General features: G+C 38.5%; 2 protein-coding genes across 2 annotated transcripts; one reads left to right on the top strand and one right to left on the bottom strand.

The window, feature by feature from the left end:
* Positions 1-110: 110 nt before the first annotated feature.
* LOC113669903 (uncharacterized) lies at positions 111-6,466 on the bottom strand. The gene is made up of 6 exons (XM_027185991.2): positions 5,728-6,466; positions 5,279-5,373; positions 4,414-4,570; positions 2,432-2,501; positions 1,772-2,251; positions 111-1,075 (listed from the first exon to the last, which is right to left on the bottom strand). Exons 1-6 carry the CDS (start codon positions 6,355-6,357, stop codon positions 981-983), a joined length of 1,527 nt encoding a protein of 508 aa, XP_027041792.2. The 5' UTR covers positions 6,358-6,466; the 3' UTR covers positions 111-980.
* A 7,256-nt stretch (positions 6,467-13,722) lies between these two features.
* LOC113669901 (beta-1,3-galactosyltransferase 5) lies at positions 13,723-16,345 on the top strand. Its single transcript, XM_027185989.2, has one exon. It carries the CDS (start codon positions 14,406-14,408, stop codon positions 15,486-15,488), a length of 1,083 nt encoding a protein of 360 aa, XP_027041790.2. The 5' UTR covers positions 13,723-14,405; the 3' UTR covers positions 15,489-16,345.
* The last annotated feature ends 3,289 nt before the right edge of the window (positions 16,346-19,634 follow it).

Below are 19,634 nucleotides of genomic sequence, written 5' to 3'. Positions count from 1 at the left end.
CCCACACGCTGCAAAGCTTAAATCCTTATCGTGTTTAAATAAAGGAAATTATCATTATTGTCATTATTACACTCTTACAATTACGTTCGAAAGGTTTAATTATTCCCTTCTTTGGAGGATTCACTCATTTTATTTGCAAACAGCTAGTATTCGTTGCAATACAATTATAAGCGAAGCGGATTTACTTATAATCATTTTAATACTATCCTTAGCTTAATTTACAATCCAAAAACCTATAAAAATTGCTTACTAAATTGTTATCAATAACATCAATTAGCCTATTCGTACGGTTTGGGCAGCAGAGGCGTCTTATTATGACAGGTTGGTGATACTTGATCGCAATCTTTTATCCGACCAGTATTTTTTTTTTATTTAGAGTGGAAGGTGCGGGGAGGGGCGAGATCACCAGAAGTCATCATCAGACTCGATCTAAAGATTACTTCCGTTAAGGTTGTCCAAACGTCAGTTACTATTAGCGGCATCTCTTCCTCGGTGTTAAGTCAACTCTCACCCGGAAGATCAGACTTCACGAACATGATGGAATAGCACTTCTCGGTTAAATACATTTGCCGTTTAAACTTGCCATTTTTTACTTTCTAGCCTCCAGATCAAGCTAAAACCAAAATCTTTTAAGAAAATTTCACTCAGACGTTTATTTTACATTTTCGTCCAAGTTTCTATGAGCTATAATGACAGCGCTTGAATTTGAAATTCTTTTCGCTTTTGACTTCGGGCGGGTATCTACAAAATTTATGCATTCGTATTTCCACTAGACAGCAAAACTAGTTGAAACTATTTACGTACTTATTTTCATTTACTTATTAGTTATAAACTTCACAAAGTCCCTTAATGTCGGCATAAAGTAATGAACAGATAGCAGGAACACAGAACTTTTAGCAGTCTCAATGTGGACGCAATAATGCGTCATAACTACGTTTACATTTCTACAATTTCCTTCTCAATGCACCAGCTCCTTAATGTTAGACTTTGCTTTTCACCATATCAAGCTCTTGGTGGTCATCACCAGATTTTTGAGCGAGGCTTACTTGAGTCGAATGACTTTGGAGAGAGTTTGCTAAAGGATAAAGAAACAAGATATAATATTGAAATGAAGGTAATCAAAACTTTTCCGTCCAAAAAGGACACAAGGGTACCTACGCTCATCCTATCTGTTATGTTTTTAATGCGTATCTTTATTACGGAGTCCTTGTTATCTGTTGCGAGGCTTGAAACCAAGCATATCTTTTGGAATTGACTGGTAACGTGGAGAGAATTGCGAATATGCGTATAACTGACAGATTCCCCAACGCGCGAGAGCAAATGCATGAGCTAAATTCAACATGTCACCCATCCCTTAGAGCAGATTAAATCGCATTTGTTCAGAACGTCGTCTATACTTTAAAGAGATTACGATTTGAAGAACAGAAGCTCTCGGCCTCAAGATCAAATATGGCCGGCTTCATAAAATGATGAAAATAGCACTCGACACACTGCTTAGTAGGAGATGGAGCAGCGAGGAGGTGGAAGGAGGGCTTGTGGAGTGGGGGAGAGTGGGAGCTTATACGCAGAGACTGCGAGATGTAAAGCAAGTCGCACTGAAAATAACAAAACCGCAGCAACTTAGGCTCTTTCCTATCAGCACAAAAATCCTACAAACAATTTTGAAGGAACACTTTTATATTTTCCGAAATGACTCTGTACGCCCATGATTTTTACAGAATCTCAGACCCACCTGAATAGAAAGGAATAAGTCAAGAAAAGTTACACGCACCTCCTTTCCTCAGGCTCTTCCTCTTCTTATTTTCACGGCAGCAGAAATCGTAGATAGAGCCAAAAATAAACGCCAGTACGATTGCCCCCATAAGTGCACCAAAAGGAACAAGATACTGTGATAGGCTACTGAAATAAACCCACTTAAACTGAAACTTGAGGGTATCTGACTCCTGTAGAAACTTTTTGCAAGAGTGTGATTTCATGGCTCCTCTGTTTTTATTTCGCCTAAGTTCAGTAATATTTATTCTCGCTGATCGTACTTTGGACTTCAGGCATCTAAAAAAACGCTCCTCAACCTCAATATCCATAGGTAACTCGTCGTCGTTGTCAGGATGTAAGAGAAAAGCGGCACCAATGTCGCAGAGCGGAAGAAACTTCAAAGCTTCCCAACCATCGTCTTCTTTGTCATTGCAGTGGAACACCAAAGTGGAATCAAGGCCCTTTAGACTCGAGGCAGAATTTATGGGGTCGTCAATTTCTACCATCAAAACAATGATATATTACAAATCTTTCCTTTTTTTTTAGCGTTACAATAGTTTAAATTTTTCCTTTTCTTTTTCTTTTTTTTTTTTTGTCTTTTTAAAGGGCTTGGATCCAACCAAGACATCCTATAACTACGCCATTGACACTGACTGAGTAGTTCCAAAAGCTAACTTACCTTCAACGAGAGAAAATGACATCTCGTATTCAACATAATTCGAATCAAGGAGACCAGGAGGAACCCCAATCTGCGTAAATAAGGAAGGAAATGTCATTGATAAAGACCTCCATACTGAATGAGTTGTACATAACGGCTATTATATATTGCAATTTCTGAGTGTTATTAAGTGTAGGTTGTGGTATCTGAACAGAAATACCTTAATAAAAAACGCTTTTCGCGACGTTTGAAATCGAATTTTTAAATATTTGTTTGAATATATGTATATTTTTATAAGAAAAAAATATTATCTCATACATATGTCATAATGTCGGAGCGTTCTACGAAAATTTAAGTATAGGTAACGACATGATTTCAAGTACATTTTGGTATTTATAAGCATGAGTAAGCACGAGACAATAAATTGTAGTCTTTGAAATATTTAAAAGTGCTTATTTACACCAATCAAAATTATGTTATTACTTATTAAAAATTTACATGAAAAAAACATCATAGAGAAAGGCAAAACGAAGGAAACTTTGACAGCGCGCGTGCTAATTATGATTTGCACTCGTGTTACAACTTTCAACTCGTGTTACAACTTTACACTCGTGTTACAACTTTACACTCGTGTTACAATTTTTACACTATTGTTACAATTTTACACTCGTGTTACAACTTTACACTCATGTTACAACTTTACACTCGTGTTACATGAAAAATGCACTCGTTTTCAGCCAAGGGCGTAATTTTATTCATGTACAAGAAAAAGACTATGCAAAGAAAACATCTGCTTGTCCCCGGAATTAATATCAATACCTACAAATTTCCTAAAATATAAAATAAATAGGTGAGTGATAAATTAACACGTAGCGAACGGGAAATTTGGGCGGCCAAAATAGTATTCACCCCAATACTAACAACATGTTCAAAGCTTTTTTTTAACTTCTTTTTTTAAGAATAAACACATTATTTGGTTTTTTAATCACTCTAGTATATCATCTTAGCCCCACTGAATAATGCAAGCATTAATCAATATACCGCAGGGACTTGAAGTCTTTAAAACTTTTTTTTTCCAGCAACAGCTGGACTCGTGAGATCCGTGGCATACAAATGTCACCAAATAAATAACTGAAAATAACTGAAATAACAATCAATCCACGGATAGCCAGTTTACTCAAACAAGACGCCCGAGCAATAGCGCTAACATGCGATAAATTATTTCACGTCTTTCAGCTGCATAAAATCTTCTGTTCTCTCCTTGCCGCAAGGCTCTAAGAGCTAATGTATTAAAAATATTCATCTCTCCACAAAAAATTCGAAATTACTTCAATTTCATTAGGCGGAATATATGCGTTTTCTTTTGTTCTTGACAGCGGTTGTGTAAACTTTATGCAATTCGTGAAAACGCCTTCTCTTTTACGCTTCGATATATTTCCGACATGTCATATTGTGCTTGAGTAACAATTAAAATTACAAAGCCGACTGATAAAGGTATCACTTACACATCGGATCCTTTAATATAGGAACTGAATGCCGCTCACAATTCGAAATGTCAAAAATAATTTGAAAATTCACTCACTTAAGATATCCCCTTTCCTAAGATATAGGATGAATAAACGCGAAGTCTGGCAAAAGATTTCCTGGTTATGTTCTATTGTTTTACTGGGACACCCCAGTAACGGTTTTGAAACGCTTTTGAGGCGTTGGCCGTGGTAATGAGAGAGCGTGAGAGGTGTAGTAGTAGTAAATGTAGTAGTAGCAGCAGCAGCAGCAGCAGCAGCAGCAGCAGCATATAAGAAGTGGTCGTAATAGTAGTAGTAGTAGTAGTAGTAGTAGTAGTAGTAGTAGTAGTAGTAGTAGTAGTAGTAGTAGTAGTAGTAGTAGTTGTAGTAGCAGCAGCAGTAGTGGTAGTTGTAGTAGTAAAGTAGTAAAGTAGTAACAGTAACAGCAACAAGGGTGTTAATATTAGTCGTGGGATATTTACCCCGCGATATTCTAACCTTTTTGCCAAACAAATGGTCTTCGCCCTTTAGCTCCTGAGTTGTTAGACGAGACGACACCTGAGCCGTGAACATGGACAATAAAACTATTCCTGCTATCATCCACACAACAGCAAAGAGACGAGAAAACCATGACTTGGGAGCTTTGTCACCATACCTGTATTGGAAATTGGTTTTAGAGCTTCCTCTTTCTAATTTACAAGAGTGAATGATACGTACAGGACAGGAAAGAATGCTGTAGGATCTCTAAATGAAAGGAATGTTTTGGCTTAACTATAATGAAAACAGATCGTCCAATTATTTGTACTTAGCAACAACTTTTCAATTCCCTTCGACGAAGGGATATCGCTCGAAACGTCAGCTCTAGAATCTATTTACGGTGTCTGATTTCCATCATCAACTCAGGCGTTCAAACCAAGTTATCTTAAAATCACCGACAAGTTAATTTGTCTACACTTGATTTTAAAATGTAAAAATGTTTTATTTGTTATTTCATTTCTTCCCTTACAGAGTTTGGCTCAAGAATCCTCGCTAGAGTCTCTTTGAGATTTATTGCAGCAAAGTCTATGGCCAGACAGATTGCTGTACCTCGTACGTCTAAAACGAGGCACGCAACGATTACTAAATTGTACAATTCCCCATCCCTTCATTGGCATTCTAGGCAAAGAATAATTTTGGAGCCGAATGACAAATGATCAAATTAAAATCAGTCACAAGTATATAAAAATATGTAATTTCTAAATTTATTACCAGAAAAAAAAAACTCTTCCTCTATCGGACCAAGGATTAGCGGCCAACACGAGTGTTCGAACGATTTCGGAAAGTAACGTTCTCCATAACATTCTATCTCAGTCAGCAAACTTACCCCACTGTTGTCATGGTAACTATTGCCCACCACATTCCGTCTGCAATGCCCTTCCAGAATCGGCTGGAGAAAGTCTCCGGATTCGAGCGATGATCCTTGAACATGCAAAGTCAAGAGGGCAGTTAGTAAGTGATATTAATAAACTGAATAGCATGCATTATAATTTTTTCGGCATCTTGTCTGCGCTAAAGCGTCTTTCTCGAATTATGCTTTTGAATATGTCCTTATCGAAGACTGCTTGCCTCTGATGATATCTAACTAGAATAGAATCCTTCATCGCTGGTTTAGTCAAAAACTCGACATTAAGAGCTACTCATAACATATTTTTGAAAACACTTGTCTTTGCAATATATGCAAAATATTTATGTCTGCCCCATCACGCGTTTTCGAACTCTACCTGATAAATAAATATCCCTATTGCTCAAAGTGTGACTGATCACAATACTCACCAAAAGCCAGATGATCATTCCTGATAAAGCCGCACATGAAAAGCACAAAACCAACAGAGGCCACAGTTCCAAGATGGACATATAAGCAACAGAAACCAGGTCATGGTTTTTCTTCTGCCGCATGAGCACTGGGTGAAAAGTTTCAAGAGCAAAAAATTTACCATAATAAGATTCATCCTCGCCAGCAACTTTGTGGGCTCGAAAGACCACGAATTTAGTCTCTAGTTCGGCTGCAATAGCACTGCTACTGTAATTTAGCTTCGCACATCGATTAGTTGCATTGATCAGAACTTCTTTCCAAGTTCTCAGCCGATCGATGAGCTCTTTCTGAAAGAAGGGTAAATTTTTTTTGAATGCGGATTCATCTCGCTCAAATGACCACAACTCCTCCTCCTCGACTGTAAAGTTTTGAGCACCTTCTTTCTTCAAGACAGAGTTATTACTAGGAGCATTCTCGCTGGAAACAGATGTTGTAGCTTCTGTCGGCCTTGAGGTGGAAAAATTCAATCCAATCGATTCGGTTGCATTTTCAGCGTTAGTTGATCCACTGTTAGGATAAGAACTGTTCTGTGAACACCTGGTGGAAGTGAGGAGAGAAAAAAATAAAAAGCAAAAATACCTCCAAACCATTATTCTTTTGCATAAATTTTACCCGGCTTGTCAAAAAGGTCAGTCTTGCAGAATTCGCTAGAATTAGCAGACTGTCGGTCTCGCCGCGTCAGAGGAAATTTATTAGTTAATTCTAGCAGTATTTGTAATTCATATATTTCTCTAAATAATTGATTACCGGGGAAAATTAGAATAGTACAAACAAAATGCATGGTTATATATCGTAAAAAAAAAATCCAAAAGAGTTTGTGATTCTTTCCTTAAAGCTGCAATCTTTCTGTTTTATTTGCAATCAATGGTGACCATTCAACGAGTATATTTTACAATCGCTTTGCTTTTCGTGAGGTGACAACATACCACAAGAAAATTTCAATATAGGTAATTTTAATTAGAGCCGAAAAGTTTATTCCCTTTTTTTTCCCTAAGTTCTACACGAAGAAGACAAGAAATTTTTGAATTCGATGTTCTTATGTAACATTCTACCGTAGTTAACATGGTATAATCTTAAAGTCTTCGATGGAGCATTCCAAGTGAAACATGAGTGCGTGCATTATAAGACGTTCGTTCGCTTTTCGCGAGAAGCAGAAAAAAGCACATTTTGGAGGGAAAAGTTAAAAAAAACAAGCTGCATACATAGGATTTCATATCAGACACGTCAGCTCATACCAATTAATGCTGAAAATTTTTTAGATCACTTGAAACCCGCTCGTTTCATTACGGTTGAATCCATACTTCGCGTGACAAAACGCGTCGGTGGCATGTGCCAGAAGAAAATAACAATAACAATAATGAAACTCATAGGGAGAACTTAAAAAGAAACCCCTGTGGCTCATAGGTTTACAATTTAAATTGTATCCTTGGAACCCTAAATTGCTATAATTTATTTCATAAAAGACATAAAAAGCCTATGGAGAGAGATGCGTCAACCTGAGTAGTAATTCTTATCATTTAATGTCCGTATGGAGACTTCTGGAGTAGAACTTATTTAATTTAAAAAATTAATCAACTAATTTTTATTTCCTCCAATTTCGAATTTAGAAGAAGCAAGCTGCAATTCAGTCAGTACTTTTCCAGAACTAAACGCGATAACATCTTCGAGGGCAAAGATGTATTCGGTGGTTCTCGCTTATTGTTATAATTCAACCCAAAGTTTCTCATGCAAAATTTCTTAAAAATTCGCGAAAAAGAATTTCATAAAAACCGTAATGAAAGCTTTTCGTGCATCGGTGGTTCAATGGATCAGAAAAAAATTGAAACATTAACAAGACGAACAATTAACGAAACCCATACTTAGCGAACCCATTAGCTTAGATAACCAAAGAAGCATCGACGTTTAAAATAATTTGCGGATTTAAAAAGTATGCAACTTGTGAGGAGGCTACCAACTGTGAAATATTATTCTTAGGTTTCAATTGATTGATCGTTTACAGAGTTACAGAAGGATCTCAGAGCATTACCTCTAGGGTTCTTTGTGAGCAGGTCACAGTTGGTACAGTATTATGTTGTTGTAGTATTATGCAGTAACAAAATACATTGTATTATGCAGGTCACACCGGTCAATACTATGTCTTTGTTTGAAGACAAAGGTTTTACGTATGTGAGCATAAGTTCATTTTCCAGACAAAAGAAACCTACTTCCAGGGACCTGTAGACGTAACTTTCCAAAGTCGACCGTAGTTATAATAATAATAATAATAAAATCTTTATTACCGTGTCAATGTATTTAGCTCATAGAGCTAATTGGGGACACCTACTATTACAAAACTAGTAAAAAAAACTATGTACAGTATCATAATAAGTAACAATATAGCCGATAAACTATGCATTAAAATTTAAAAATATTTAGAAATATTAACAATGTTCAGATAACATAAAAATACTTGTACAATGCAGATAATTAAAAAATCACGTGCTGCAAAGATTGCAGCAGTTGCCACTGTCTTCCACTAGGCTGGCCAGGTCAACTCTACGGATTTTAGTTTTAAAGATGCTAAGGCTTGGTAGTTCACGCATACCATTTTCTAATTTGGACCAGATATGTGGTCCTTGATACCTAAGTGTGTGTTTACCATAGCGTATAGTATTAAATCGTGGTATTTCAAAGTCACTATTCCTAAGGTTATAACGAGTACCCTTTCGAGTAAATATCTCAGATATGTAGCTAGGTACTAGATCCTTCTTTACTTTATACATTAGTATTGCTATGTCCAGTAAGCGTCTATTATGAAGCGTAGGTAACTTAGCACGCTTAAGAAGTTCCTCATATGTCTCTGTTGTTGTTTTGAAGACCGCACGCAGGGCTCGCTCTTGGATGCGTTCGTTTTTTCGCCCATCTGAAGATTTACAAAAGTTCCAGACTAAATGACAGTATGTTAAATGTGACATTATAGCTGTTTTATACAGTATGAGCTTAGCATGGCATGGTATTAGGTTGCGCAAGCGCATGAGGACTCCTACTTTCTGGCTGGCTTTAATGCATATTTCGCTAATGTGTTGTGTAAAGTTAAGGTTCTTGTCTATATTTACTCCTAATCGCTTGATTTGTTCAGTTTTCATGATCTCGTCATTGGCGATGGTGAGAACGCTGCCCTTCTTATCTGCATCAATGTTTCTTGGGTTAATCGTAAGAGACTGAACTTATCTGGATTTGCCAAGAGGAAGTTGTCCCTATACCATAACAGTGCTTGTTGACCCTGAGTCACTAGAGTAGATTCAACTTCTTCATAGGTTTTTCCTGTCACATATAATTGGTGGTCATCAGCATAGAGCGTAAGGTTTGAGTCAGGGATATGAAATGCCATATCATTTTGGAACATGTTCCAGAGGAGAGGGCCAAATGACGATCCCTGAGGACAACCACGTTCCATAATTCTCCATTCACTCGTGTGGCTATTTATTTTTACTCTGTTTAGCCTGCTATCAAAAAATGATCTAATCAGTTCAAGTGAACTGCTGTTAAAACCGTAAGCATCCTGCTTTTTTAGAGTGAGTGAATAGCTTAACGAGTCAAATGCTTTACTCATGTCAGCAGATAATATTGTTACCAGCTCTTTTCTGTCCACTGCAGACCTCCAGTCTTCAATCAACATCAGCAGGGTTGTCTCACAGCTGTGTTGTTTTCTATAAGCTGTCATCCTGTGGGACAGAGCAGGGTCATAATCTCTGGTCACTTGTTTGCTGAGTAAGTGTTCAAAAATCTTGTCCACACATATAAGTGAAGTGATTGGACAATAGTTCAATTTGTCTTGTCTGTCTCCCTTTTTAAATACAGGGGTCCATTCGCCTTTCTTCCATTCAGATGGCCACTCTCCTAAGTCAATACAGTTATTGTAAAGTCTAGTCAGGTATGGTGCAATTCCTTCAGCCACTCCCTTAAAGAGTTTTGGTGGTGCTGTCACATCCCACCCATACGACTTTCTTACATTGAGATTTTTAAGAGCACACTGCACTTCCTCTTTGTTAGATTCTTTGAAATCAAATTTATTCCCCTTGTAACCACTTTCAATAGCCTTGACACTACTGTAGTTCCTATGATCATTCTCGGTTAGGCTGGTGATATGGTTGCCTCCTATATTCGCTGCCACCGTATTAAAATGGCCTGCTAGGAGTTCAGCCACCACAGTTTGGTCTTTCTCGACCTCGCCATCTTCAGATTTCAAACATATAGCATTGGTGTCTTTTGTCTTTGTACTGATGAATGGCCTGAATGTGTTAAAAAACTCGCTGGGCTTAGATTTCAGCTCTTCCGATTTTCTATACCAGTAGGCCTTTATTGCCTTTCTACGTTCCCGTGTTATAATGCTCTTGTATTTTCGTTTGAGCTCAAAGTTTTCAAGAGAGCGATCCTTTGCAAATTGAACTGCAAATTTTCTCTTATCTCTAATGGCTTGCTTCCATTCTGGAGTCATATAGGGTATATCTTTCTCCCTGACTCGTTTCTTTTTGGTGGGTGCGTGTTGATCCACAACGCTCTCAAACAGTCCCTTCCAATAATCATATTGATCGTCCACATTAAAAAAAAATCTCTCCTACATGCCAGGGGGCAGCCTCCAAGTCCCGGTTAAGCTGTTCGAAATCAGTACTTTTTGTCTGCCGGAAAGTGGTAGTGCGAGTCTTGTCTTTGTGGACTTTCTCCATCATTTCTCCAAACACCATATGGTGGTCACTCATTTCTGGATGATAAACCCCACATTTCTTGAACAGTTCAGGATTGTTGGTTAGAATAACGTCCAAAAGTGACTCCGAGTGAGCTGTAACTCGAGTGGGTTAAGTTATCATGCACTGTAGATTATTGACTTCTTCCAGGTCCTTCAGAAGTTTCCCCTCAGCACGATCCAATCTCAATCTGTCCAGATTAAGGTCACCTAAATGATGACAGACTGCTTTTGGAAACACGCCCATTGACAGATGTGGTTAAGCTCCTCCTCAACACTTTTAAGGTCCTGGAGGCTGGACTCGTTTCCCTTCTTTTTCTGTTTTGGGGGCCTGTAGATTGACAGAACTAACAAATCATTGCTTCCTATCTTCACCTCGACAGCAATTGTCTCGAGGGTCTTGTAGGTCTTTGGCAGGGCCCGCTTCTTAAACATGCACAAACAGCTTCGCCAGCATTGTTATTTGCATAATCATCTTCCTCCACACTGTTATTTATCGAAATAAATTCTTCTTGTAGACAATTTTTCAAGCATTCTTCTTGGCTAAATGGAAGCAAGCATAGAGAGCAGGTCCATTGTATTTTAGGGCAAACCTTGTACGACTTGAATTCAGCCTTTCTTAAGCCTATACATTTAACATGCGACCAAGTGTTACAATGAACACACAACAAGGCCTCTTGGTTTGACCGAACAGTTTTCTCGCGCTCCTTACACGGGTTTTTCGGCATTCTCTTACTTGAAGGCCCTGGATTTGTTTGTACATCGCCACCTAAGACAATTTAGCTAAGTTGTAGGGTCCTCGTATCCTTCGCTGTATATGGAATTCTGAACGATAAATACATTTTGCCGCAACCCGCTCGATTTCTCAAGCTCAAGCTCATCTTCAGTGGTATTAGAGCGGCCAGACGTTCTTGTCCTTCCTCGTTTTTTCCCAAATGAGCTGGTCCGTATAGGAGTTGTTTTTCGACTTTCTCCCGTATCATTAAAGCCGCTATGAGCGAGAACGCAAAATATTTCAGCGAGCTCGGCAGTGCTCGACCGGTCGCCATGATGTTACACAGTCTATGTGAAGCTTTTATTTTTTTATTTTACACCTGTACCCAGAGTCGGTGGGGGCTAGATTCGCTGATTCCAGATAGATCCTTCGGGACTCTGCCTGTCAGACCATGCTTGACGTATCATTTGTAAGCACATACTCCGGCGCCGGTCTTCCGTAGGCAGTCTAGTCTGAATAATTGATGTCTTTCGATCTCTACGTATACACTGACATTAGTGATAAAGGAATGCCGAAGTTTTCTTGGATAACCATTTCTTTAATCTCTTGGAATGGTGTCTGTTTTCAGAGATTCTGCATTGAGGTGAGCGTAAATAGGCGTCAGGTAATCAGCCGCCATCGAAATGATTTAAAGGAGCGTTGGCGGAGTTGATATTTCAGGCTTCCAAAGGCTACCTTTAAACAGAGAATGGGAGAACGATAGAACGGGAAACGGGCGACGGGCAACGGGCAACGGAGAACGAGGAACGGAGAACGGGCGACGGAGAACGGGCAACGGAGAACGGGCAACGGGCAACGGGGAATGGGGAATGGGAAATGGGAAACGGGAAATGGAGAATGGGGAATGGGGAATGAGGAATGAGTAATGGGGAATGAGGAATGGGGAATGAGGAATGGGGAATGAGGAATGGGGAATAGGTAGCTTTTAAAATGAGGAATCTTTAGAAGCTGGAAGCTTTAAAAGCGGGAATCTTTAAAAGGGGGAAACTTAAAAACGGAGAATCTTGTAAAACGTGGAATGAAATCGACCAAATGAATGATCGGTCTGTGGAAAAGTTGCTTTTTTTTTCTATTTTACGCCAGTAAACCCTTTAAAATTCAGGTCTGTTGACATAAGCAAAGCTACGCGACAGTGGAAATCCCGCCTCAAGGTTGAAATTTGCTCGACGTAACAATTATGTTTTTGGCAGATGGCAGAGGCACTCGATATTTATTTTTTTATTGATCTGAATGATAAGTCAGTCATCGGCCCTATTAGAAATTATAATTGAATAGCCCGATCTACAGCGTTTTCCGTTTTGTGAAGTCGATATTAGTCCATATTAACTTGCGGTGTTACTTTCTCGGGCAACCGGTGGAAGAGAAAAAAAGAACGCCTGATACAATTACTACATGAGTCGTCTGCCCGTAGTCCAGAATCTGGCCTTTTTTCCTGACTGGTCGACGGATCGACGGATCAAGCAGAGACATTTCACCTTTTTTTCCCTTCAAAGTAAACATGTACATTGCGCTCTGTTAACTTTCCCCCTTCGACAGCCGCATGAATTTCCGGTAAAATCTGATTGACACACATTTATAGCATGACACAAGATAAAATCGTTGTTGACAGGTAAACAACAAAGGCAAAAATAGAGCGCCTCGTCGCAAGTTAAGTCGATATCGTTAATATTACTTTAGACCTACGACTCAGAGACGGTGACAGATAGTGCAGCAAATTACTGATGAGCTAAGAGGGAAATGATACTATTTATAACATTGTGGGAAGTAACATACAGACAATTCACGTGAGTACAAAGGAACCCCGTGCACAGGTTCAATGACATTCAACAGCTGGGAAAATGTTGTTAAAAGATCCTTTGTGTCTAATGCTAGTGTTATGATCTTTTTGTTCCTGATTTCAATTGGTTTGACTTTATTGTCAAATGTGTAACCGGAATTTTCATACATTACCATTTACCCAAAAAATCATAAGAAATAAATATGTCCACTACATACATACATACATACAGAGCAAAGTACAACAACCTATGAAAAGCCAAATTCTCCCTGACGCGAAAGGCAACACTTTGCTCTTTCCCAGTCTTGTTAATGCACGGTCAACATAACTGAATTTAAGTCAAACGTTTATCGGCAAAAGCCAAAGGAACTTTCATTTGGCTAGAACTAGATCGTTTTGATGGCCTACCGCAGCTTGACTGGGAAGATTTATCCGGTCAAGATGTGGTAGGACAAGGCATATTTGGAGAAAGAGCAACTTTTCCACAGACCGCTCATACATTTGGTCGATTTCATTCCACGCTTTAAAAGATTCTCCGTGTTAAAGATTCCCACTTTCAAAGATACCTCATTTTAAAGATTCGCCAGTCCCCATTCCCCTTTCCCCGTCCTTCTTTTCCCCGTTCCTCTTTCCTTATTTTAAAGGTAGCCGGCTTCCAGACAAAGGCGCTGGTGATAACATGAACATGCTTAGTGGTGATAATTTTAGAAGTATCCCATTCAATTGTATGATTAGGCATGTGTATTACAACAGAGCTGAACTTTCTTTTTTGCAACAGAAGACCGCTTTTTGGTGCTCTTTCAAACGTATAACAAACTGACGTTTGGTCTGTCCAATATACTTGGAATCACAGTCATTGCACGGAATACAACAAATAGCATCGATTCGCTGTTCTTTCATGACAGGGTCCCGGTTTAATAAACGATCGCAAGCTTCCTGCCCTATCGTGAAAATAATCGTCTTTTCCATAACTGAAGTCATAAAAATGCTATTAAAGATGTGATATCCTGCATCCCAGCGCATTCCCACAATCTGCCAAGTAATCACATCTATCAACAATGGAAGAAGTAATCAGGGAAAAAGTTAAGAGCTCCAGGACTCGCTTGTTGATATAACGCCATGCGAGCGACACTGTATTCTAATGATATTGAATTCAAAGCGAATCATACCAATAATATGGCATAAATAAATACACTTCGTGTCAATCCAAGTGTACACAGCAGCATGACATTCGAATGACAGCTGTTCTGATGTTTTGGTAGGATCGCTTGTTTAAATGATGGCATTTAATTTGTCCCAGTTGTTATAACTGAAGCAGATATATTTGCATTAGTAGAAAATCGTCATCTTGATTTGCATATCTATGCAGTGCTGTCTGGCATGTCTGAATTTGTGCACATCCTTTGTTCGCGTTAATTCCCTCATAAATATTTTTTCGGTTTCAAAAGCAATGGTTAGGAAGCGGACGGAGAAAATTTTGTTAGCTTTATTCCTTGGGATGACAACATATGTAACTTTCCAGCTAGTATATGTTTGGAAGTATCGCTTCACCTCTTTAGCTTCAGGAGAGGAAGTCGATCGACAGATGGAGAAGATCGATTTGCGACGACTGACAACAGCCCCGACAACCTCAACAGGGTCCTTAACAACAACTTCTATTTCGCCGCAAATTAAACACAGAACATTTCTTACAACCAGGAGATCTTGTATGCAACATTACGATCTTCTTATGATTGTCTCATCCGCTTCAGGTAATTTTCAAAGAAGGAATCTTATTCGCAAGACTTGGGCTTTCGAAAGAGCATTTCGACCAAGATGGACAACGGTTTTCCTCGTCGGCCAAACACGAGATGAAGCTGTATCAGTCACATTATTAAAAGAAGATAAGGCTCATAAAGACCTTGTGCGAGCTAGCTATTACGAACACTACTGGAATCAAACCCGAAAGATACAAATGGGCTTCGAATGGGCAGTAACGTATTGTAATTTCTCATTTCTTTTGAAGCTGGACGACGACGTGTTTGTGCATATTCCAAGAGTTCTTTCCTTTTTGAGTGCGCCCAACACGCCGAAGAAAAAGCTTTACGCTGGCAATCATTACACAAATAATGTTCCTTTCAGGGGAGGAAAATGGAAGGTAACTTACGAAGAATATGACAAGACAAGATATCCAGATTTCTGCCCCGGTTTTGGTTATATTTTATCTCACGATGTTGTAAGTACATTTGTCGAAACGTTCTCTTCTTTTCCATTCTTTCGACTGGACGATGTCTACGTTGGCATGCTTGCAGAAAGGAACGGAATAAGTGTCACGAACAATAACGGATTTGAGTTACGGCATCCACCAGGACATATTTGTGTTCCAACAAATTATACTTTAGTCAGGCATGATGTAGGAGAAGAATGCCAGATGAAGATGTTCAAGACACTCATGTTCCCTGACTAGTTCAATACCGTAATAAATGCAAGCAGTTTTGTATTCATTTCAATACAATTATTAAGTTAAATATATGTTCTTCGTCGATCTGCAATTGCTCACAGCCCTCTTGTTTTGACTGACAAAGGGATAACGCTAGAAATGCCCGTTTCAGAAACTCTCTACGGAAGTCATTTTACATCAAGAACTCAAGAGATAAAAACAAATCACCTTCGAAGCAGCACAGTTTCTTTAGAAACTCACCTCTTCCATTCGAACGAGGGATTTGTTCGTTTAACTACGGTTTTTGTTTTCATATATTTATATCACCATAATACCGATCTTTGACTTTATTTTGGTATTTATTTTGCACAACAAATGCAAAAATATAAAAACTCGTCATACATGATCAGCATCAAAATTCATGTTCGATATCATCGAACCAAGATTAGATTAGAATAGATTAGATGTTGAGCATCAATTAGATGAGTTCATCGATAGGAAGCAATGCCCACTCAAAACTGACCCAAGGTCAACTAAATAATGTAGGACATAGGGTTTTTATAATAGGTAGCATGCCAAAAATCGCAACTTTGATCCGCCAAATCACTTTATTTAAAGCCAGATAAGTCAAAAACGTATTCGGACGCCTTTGAGATCGATTGATAAGCTGGACTGATCACAGGCAGCCCAAGGTCCAGCTGTGAGATGATCTTGGAAAATAAGTTTCATGGCGAAGTGTAAGAGTTTGCATGGGAATATCTACCACCGCTCTTGGGAAGTAAAAAAAGTCAAATTCTCAGTAAAAATACCTCACTTTACTTTTGTTGAAGGCCTAAATGTAATAACTGTCCTAAATGTAATAAAGCCCTAAAAGTTTAAAAAAATTAGTCCTAATGTCCACTGAGCTAGCTATACGTTAGACAAAATCCGGGCTCGGAAGTGAATTTTTTTGTATTGTCTTCTCTTGCCAGATTTGTATGGGTCTACATGAAATATATTCATAAGGGCTATTGACCAAGTTGAGGTCAGGATGGCTGGATATTGGCTGCGTTCTCTTTTTGCGTTTTTATGGACCGAGACGAGGTCGAGGTCCATAAAAACGCAGAAATAGAACGAGGTTAGCATCTAGCCATCTTGACAGAATAAGCTTAGTCAAGATAGTTTATATTCTCTTGGCTTGGTCAATAACGGATTCATTATATGGCAAAAAGATTTCGCTATAATAAGAATCAAGAATGACTTTTTTATTTCGAGAGCCGAGAAAGAAAGCCAACTGTGTTTGTAACACAATAAACCCGGGAAGTCGTTTAACTTCTTCTTTGTATAGACCGTCCTCTGCCGCTTTTAGCGACTTCGTCGTTGACATTGTCCAAAAGTAACGAACTTTGTAAGTCCCCTGCACGAACTTTTTTTCTTGCACGGGATCAATACGGGCAATCCGAGCGGGTAAGATAGCCCATCTTCGCTATTGTGAATAATTTTTTTTCCCATTGAATTTCAGGAGTTTATCCGGCCAGTTTAAATATTGGATTTTGGATGCCTTATAGACTCCCTTGGGAGAAAAGCGATTTGAAGGATGAAATCCCACAAATGGCGGGGGTGGAGCAGGAAAAACGCGACCAGTGTTCCAAAACCCTTTCGAGGGAGATTGGCTTTCTTAGAGTCTCTCCTCTTCACAGATATCATGCTTTGTTTGGTTTTGATGTTCTACATGTAACTTCAGAAGGTTAACTGAGCGGCTGGATAGACAATTCAAACGCACATTGAGTGTGAAATGATCTTTAATTATTGTAGAAGATAGCGCTGAGACGTATTTGCGAATGCTTGATCGAAGTAGCGATTGAGATTGCGTGGTTCGAACTAAAAGAAAATACAACGGAAACTACACTAAGAAAAATGCGTTGCAAAATATATCATTAACCTAACTAAAAATGAAGCGATTGTACAGAAAACTAAATACGAGAACTACACCAATAATACAGAAAAAGGTAAACATCGTAAATGTGAAGGAGATAAAGACTTACTTTTTTCTAGCTTCTAACGATAGCAAATTACTGACAGCGATAGCATATAACAACAAACTAATAACGATGATCTAGTAGCGATGATCGAAATCGAATCTCTCATACATGTCCTTAAACGGGAACTGATTGGAGATAAAAAACTTATTACGTAATAATCATTAACTAACGAAAGACTGATTGATGAAAATAAACCAGAGAAAAACGATAATAAAGTGTGTAATAAGTAAGAGTTTCTAAGTTAACACTGCAGGATCTTGCATTTGATGCTATGCGCCTATAATTTCTTTTAACACTGTAAAGAGAAGAGTGCAGTCCGTACTGGCTTTCAAATGGTGTTATTGACGAAGACGAGCTTGGGGAAAGCAGTTGCCATGGTCCAAATGTATATGTGTATGCTGTTTAGTGTTTAAGCTCGTTAACCACTAAAACTAAAGAGGGGCATCAGTTAATCTTTAACATGTAGGAACATAAACAACAGTGTGTGTAGTGCATGTATCGATCAGCAATCATTGTCCAGTAACGGGCACTCTCCAGTCCATAGATAGTTTTAATTATTTTGTTGTCAGTATTGCACATGTAACCTTATGCAAAGGACAGTATTGACAAAATAGTAAATCTTTATTGCAAATTTTCTTATGTGTATCAAAGTATGAATTGTACATTTAACCTCAGATAAAGCTGTGTAAAATCTGCAGGTTTAATTTTAACGACATTGCTTATCATTTAAGCAAACAATTTCAAATTTTAAAAGAATACAACTTTCTAAAACTGGCTTTAAGCACAAAACTACACTCTTTGCTTCTCAAACTAGTAGATTTAAGGCTGCAGAATTGTTTTAACAGTCACACCTGTCTTTGTTCAACAGCTTAGGAGTACCAAAAGCTACCTTTTCCCGCACCACTGAGAGTTTGTAATGGAAGGAATTCTTACAGCAGATGAATATGTGGTGTGGACACGAATTCCTCACATAGTTGAGCTCCTTTTTCATTGCGGAAGAAATGGTTGGACTAATGAAGAAATTGCACATCTGGAAGTCCCCAGCTGGAGACACTGCATCCTTGCAGAGGAAAGATGTCGTCCTTCAGAATGCGTTATTACCCTTATCATCTCCTGATAACTTTTGTTGTTTCCGGCTTGAGAAAGCAGTTGAAAGGTAAAGTTGATATGGCAAAAACTTTTGAAATTGGTCCCGGCATATATAGTAAACCGACAACGGTAAATGTAGAAATTTTACGGAACCTAAAAATTTTATTCTAAAATAAAAGGGCTGAAGTGACGTGAAAATGTCTTAAAGATAGAATGTCTGAAATAAATACCACCCAAACAATTAATCTGTTTTGTCTTGTATGGTATGTAAAAACGACAAGTAACCGGAAAGGAGTAGAAAAAATATTTGTTCGCAAGGAGTGTCAAAGCTACGAGAGTTTCTGAAAATCTGGAAACTTGGAGATAAAGGATTAAGTACTACAACAACAGAAAAGTCAGGGAGATATAGAAAAGACAAGGGAGTGTTTATCTGTGTCATAATTATCTCCTTTGTAGAAATTTTTGTGAGTTTGACTTACTTCACATGTCTCATAACTGAACAATTGACTTAGTGCTACTACTTTCTAGTTCAGTGCAGATCAGCTTCACAAGGAACTACTCACGTTGTTTGACTGTGTCATATAGAATTAATTCTTACAAATGTCATTGATTCTGTAAAATACTTTTGATTCTGAGTCTGATAACAGCGGCGCAAAATTGCTAATATCAGTTATTAGGTGTAAACAAAGTCCTTTGACTGCGAGTAAGTGCATCTATCATTTTAGATGGTTGCCTCTTCTCTGAAATCTGCAAAGGATCTTATTAAAGAATGTTCAGATGACATAGCTAAAATGCGAGATATCTATGGAATACTAATTGAAGTGGCGAAATTGAGCTGTTGCAAAGGGTGAAGGAAGTAATCTATCAAAAACGAGTGCGAGTGTTTTACCGGGGTGTCCAGATGAAAGCACCAGGCCGTAGGCCTCGTGCTTTTATTGTTTCGAGGTGTTTCGAGACCCCGGTCAAACACGACGCACGAGTTTTTGATATGGCTTTTAAAACTGTTCACACTTCTTTAATTATTAGGGGGTATTGTTTCAGTGCTCTAATTTCCCATGAGATT

Source organism: Pocillopora damicornis, chromosome 3 (genome assembly GCF_964200805.1).
Source record: "Pocillopora damicornis chromosome 3, jaPocDami1.2, whole genome shotgun sequence".
Classification (NCBI taxonomy): Eukaryota; Metazoa; Cnidaria; class Anthozoa; order Scleractinia; family Pocilloporidae; genus Pocillopora; species Pocillopora damicornis.
Note: the sequence above shows the minus strand (reverse complement) of the source record. Positions and strands in the feature narration are given on the sequence as shown.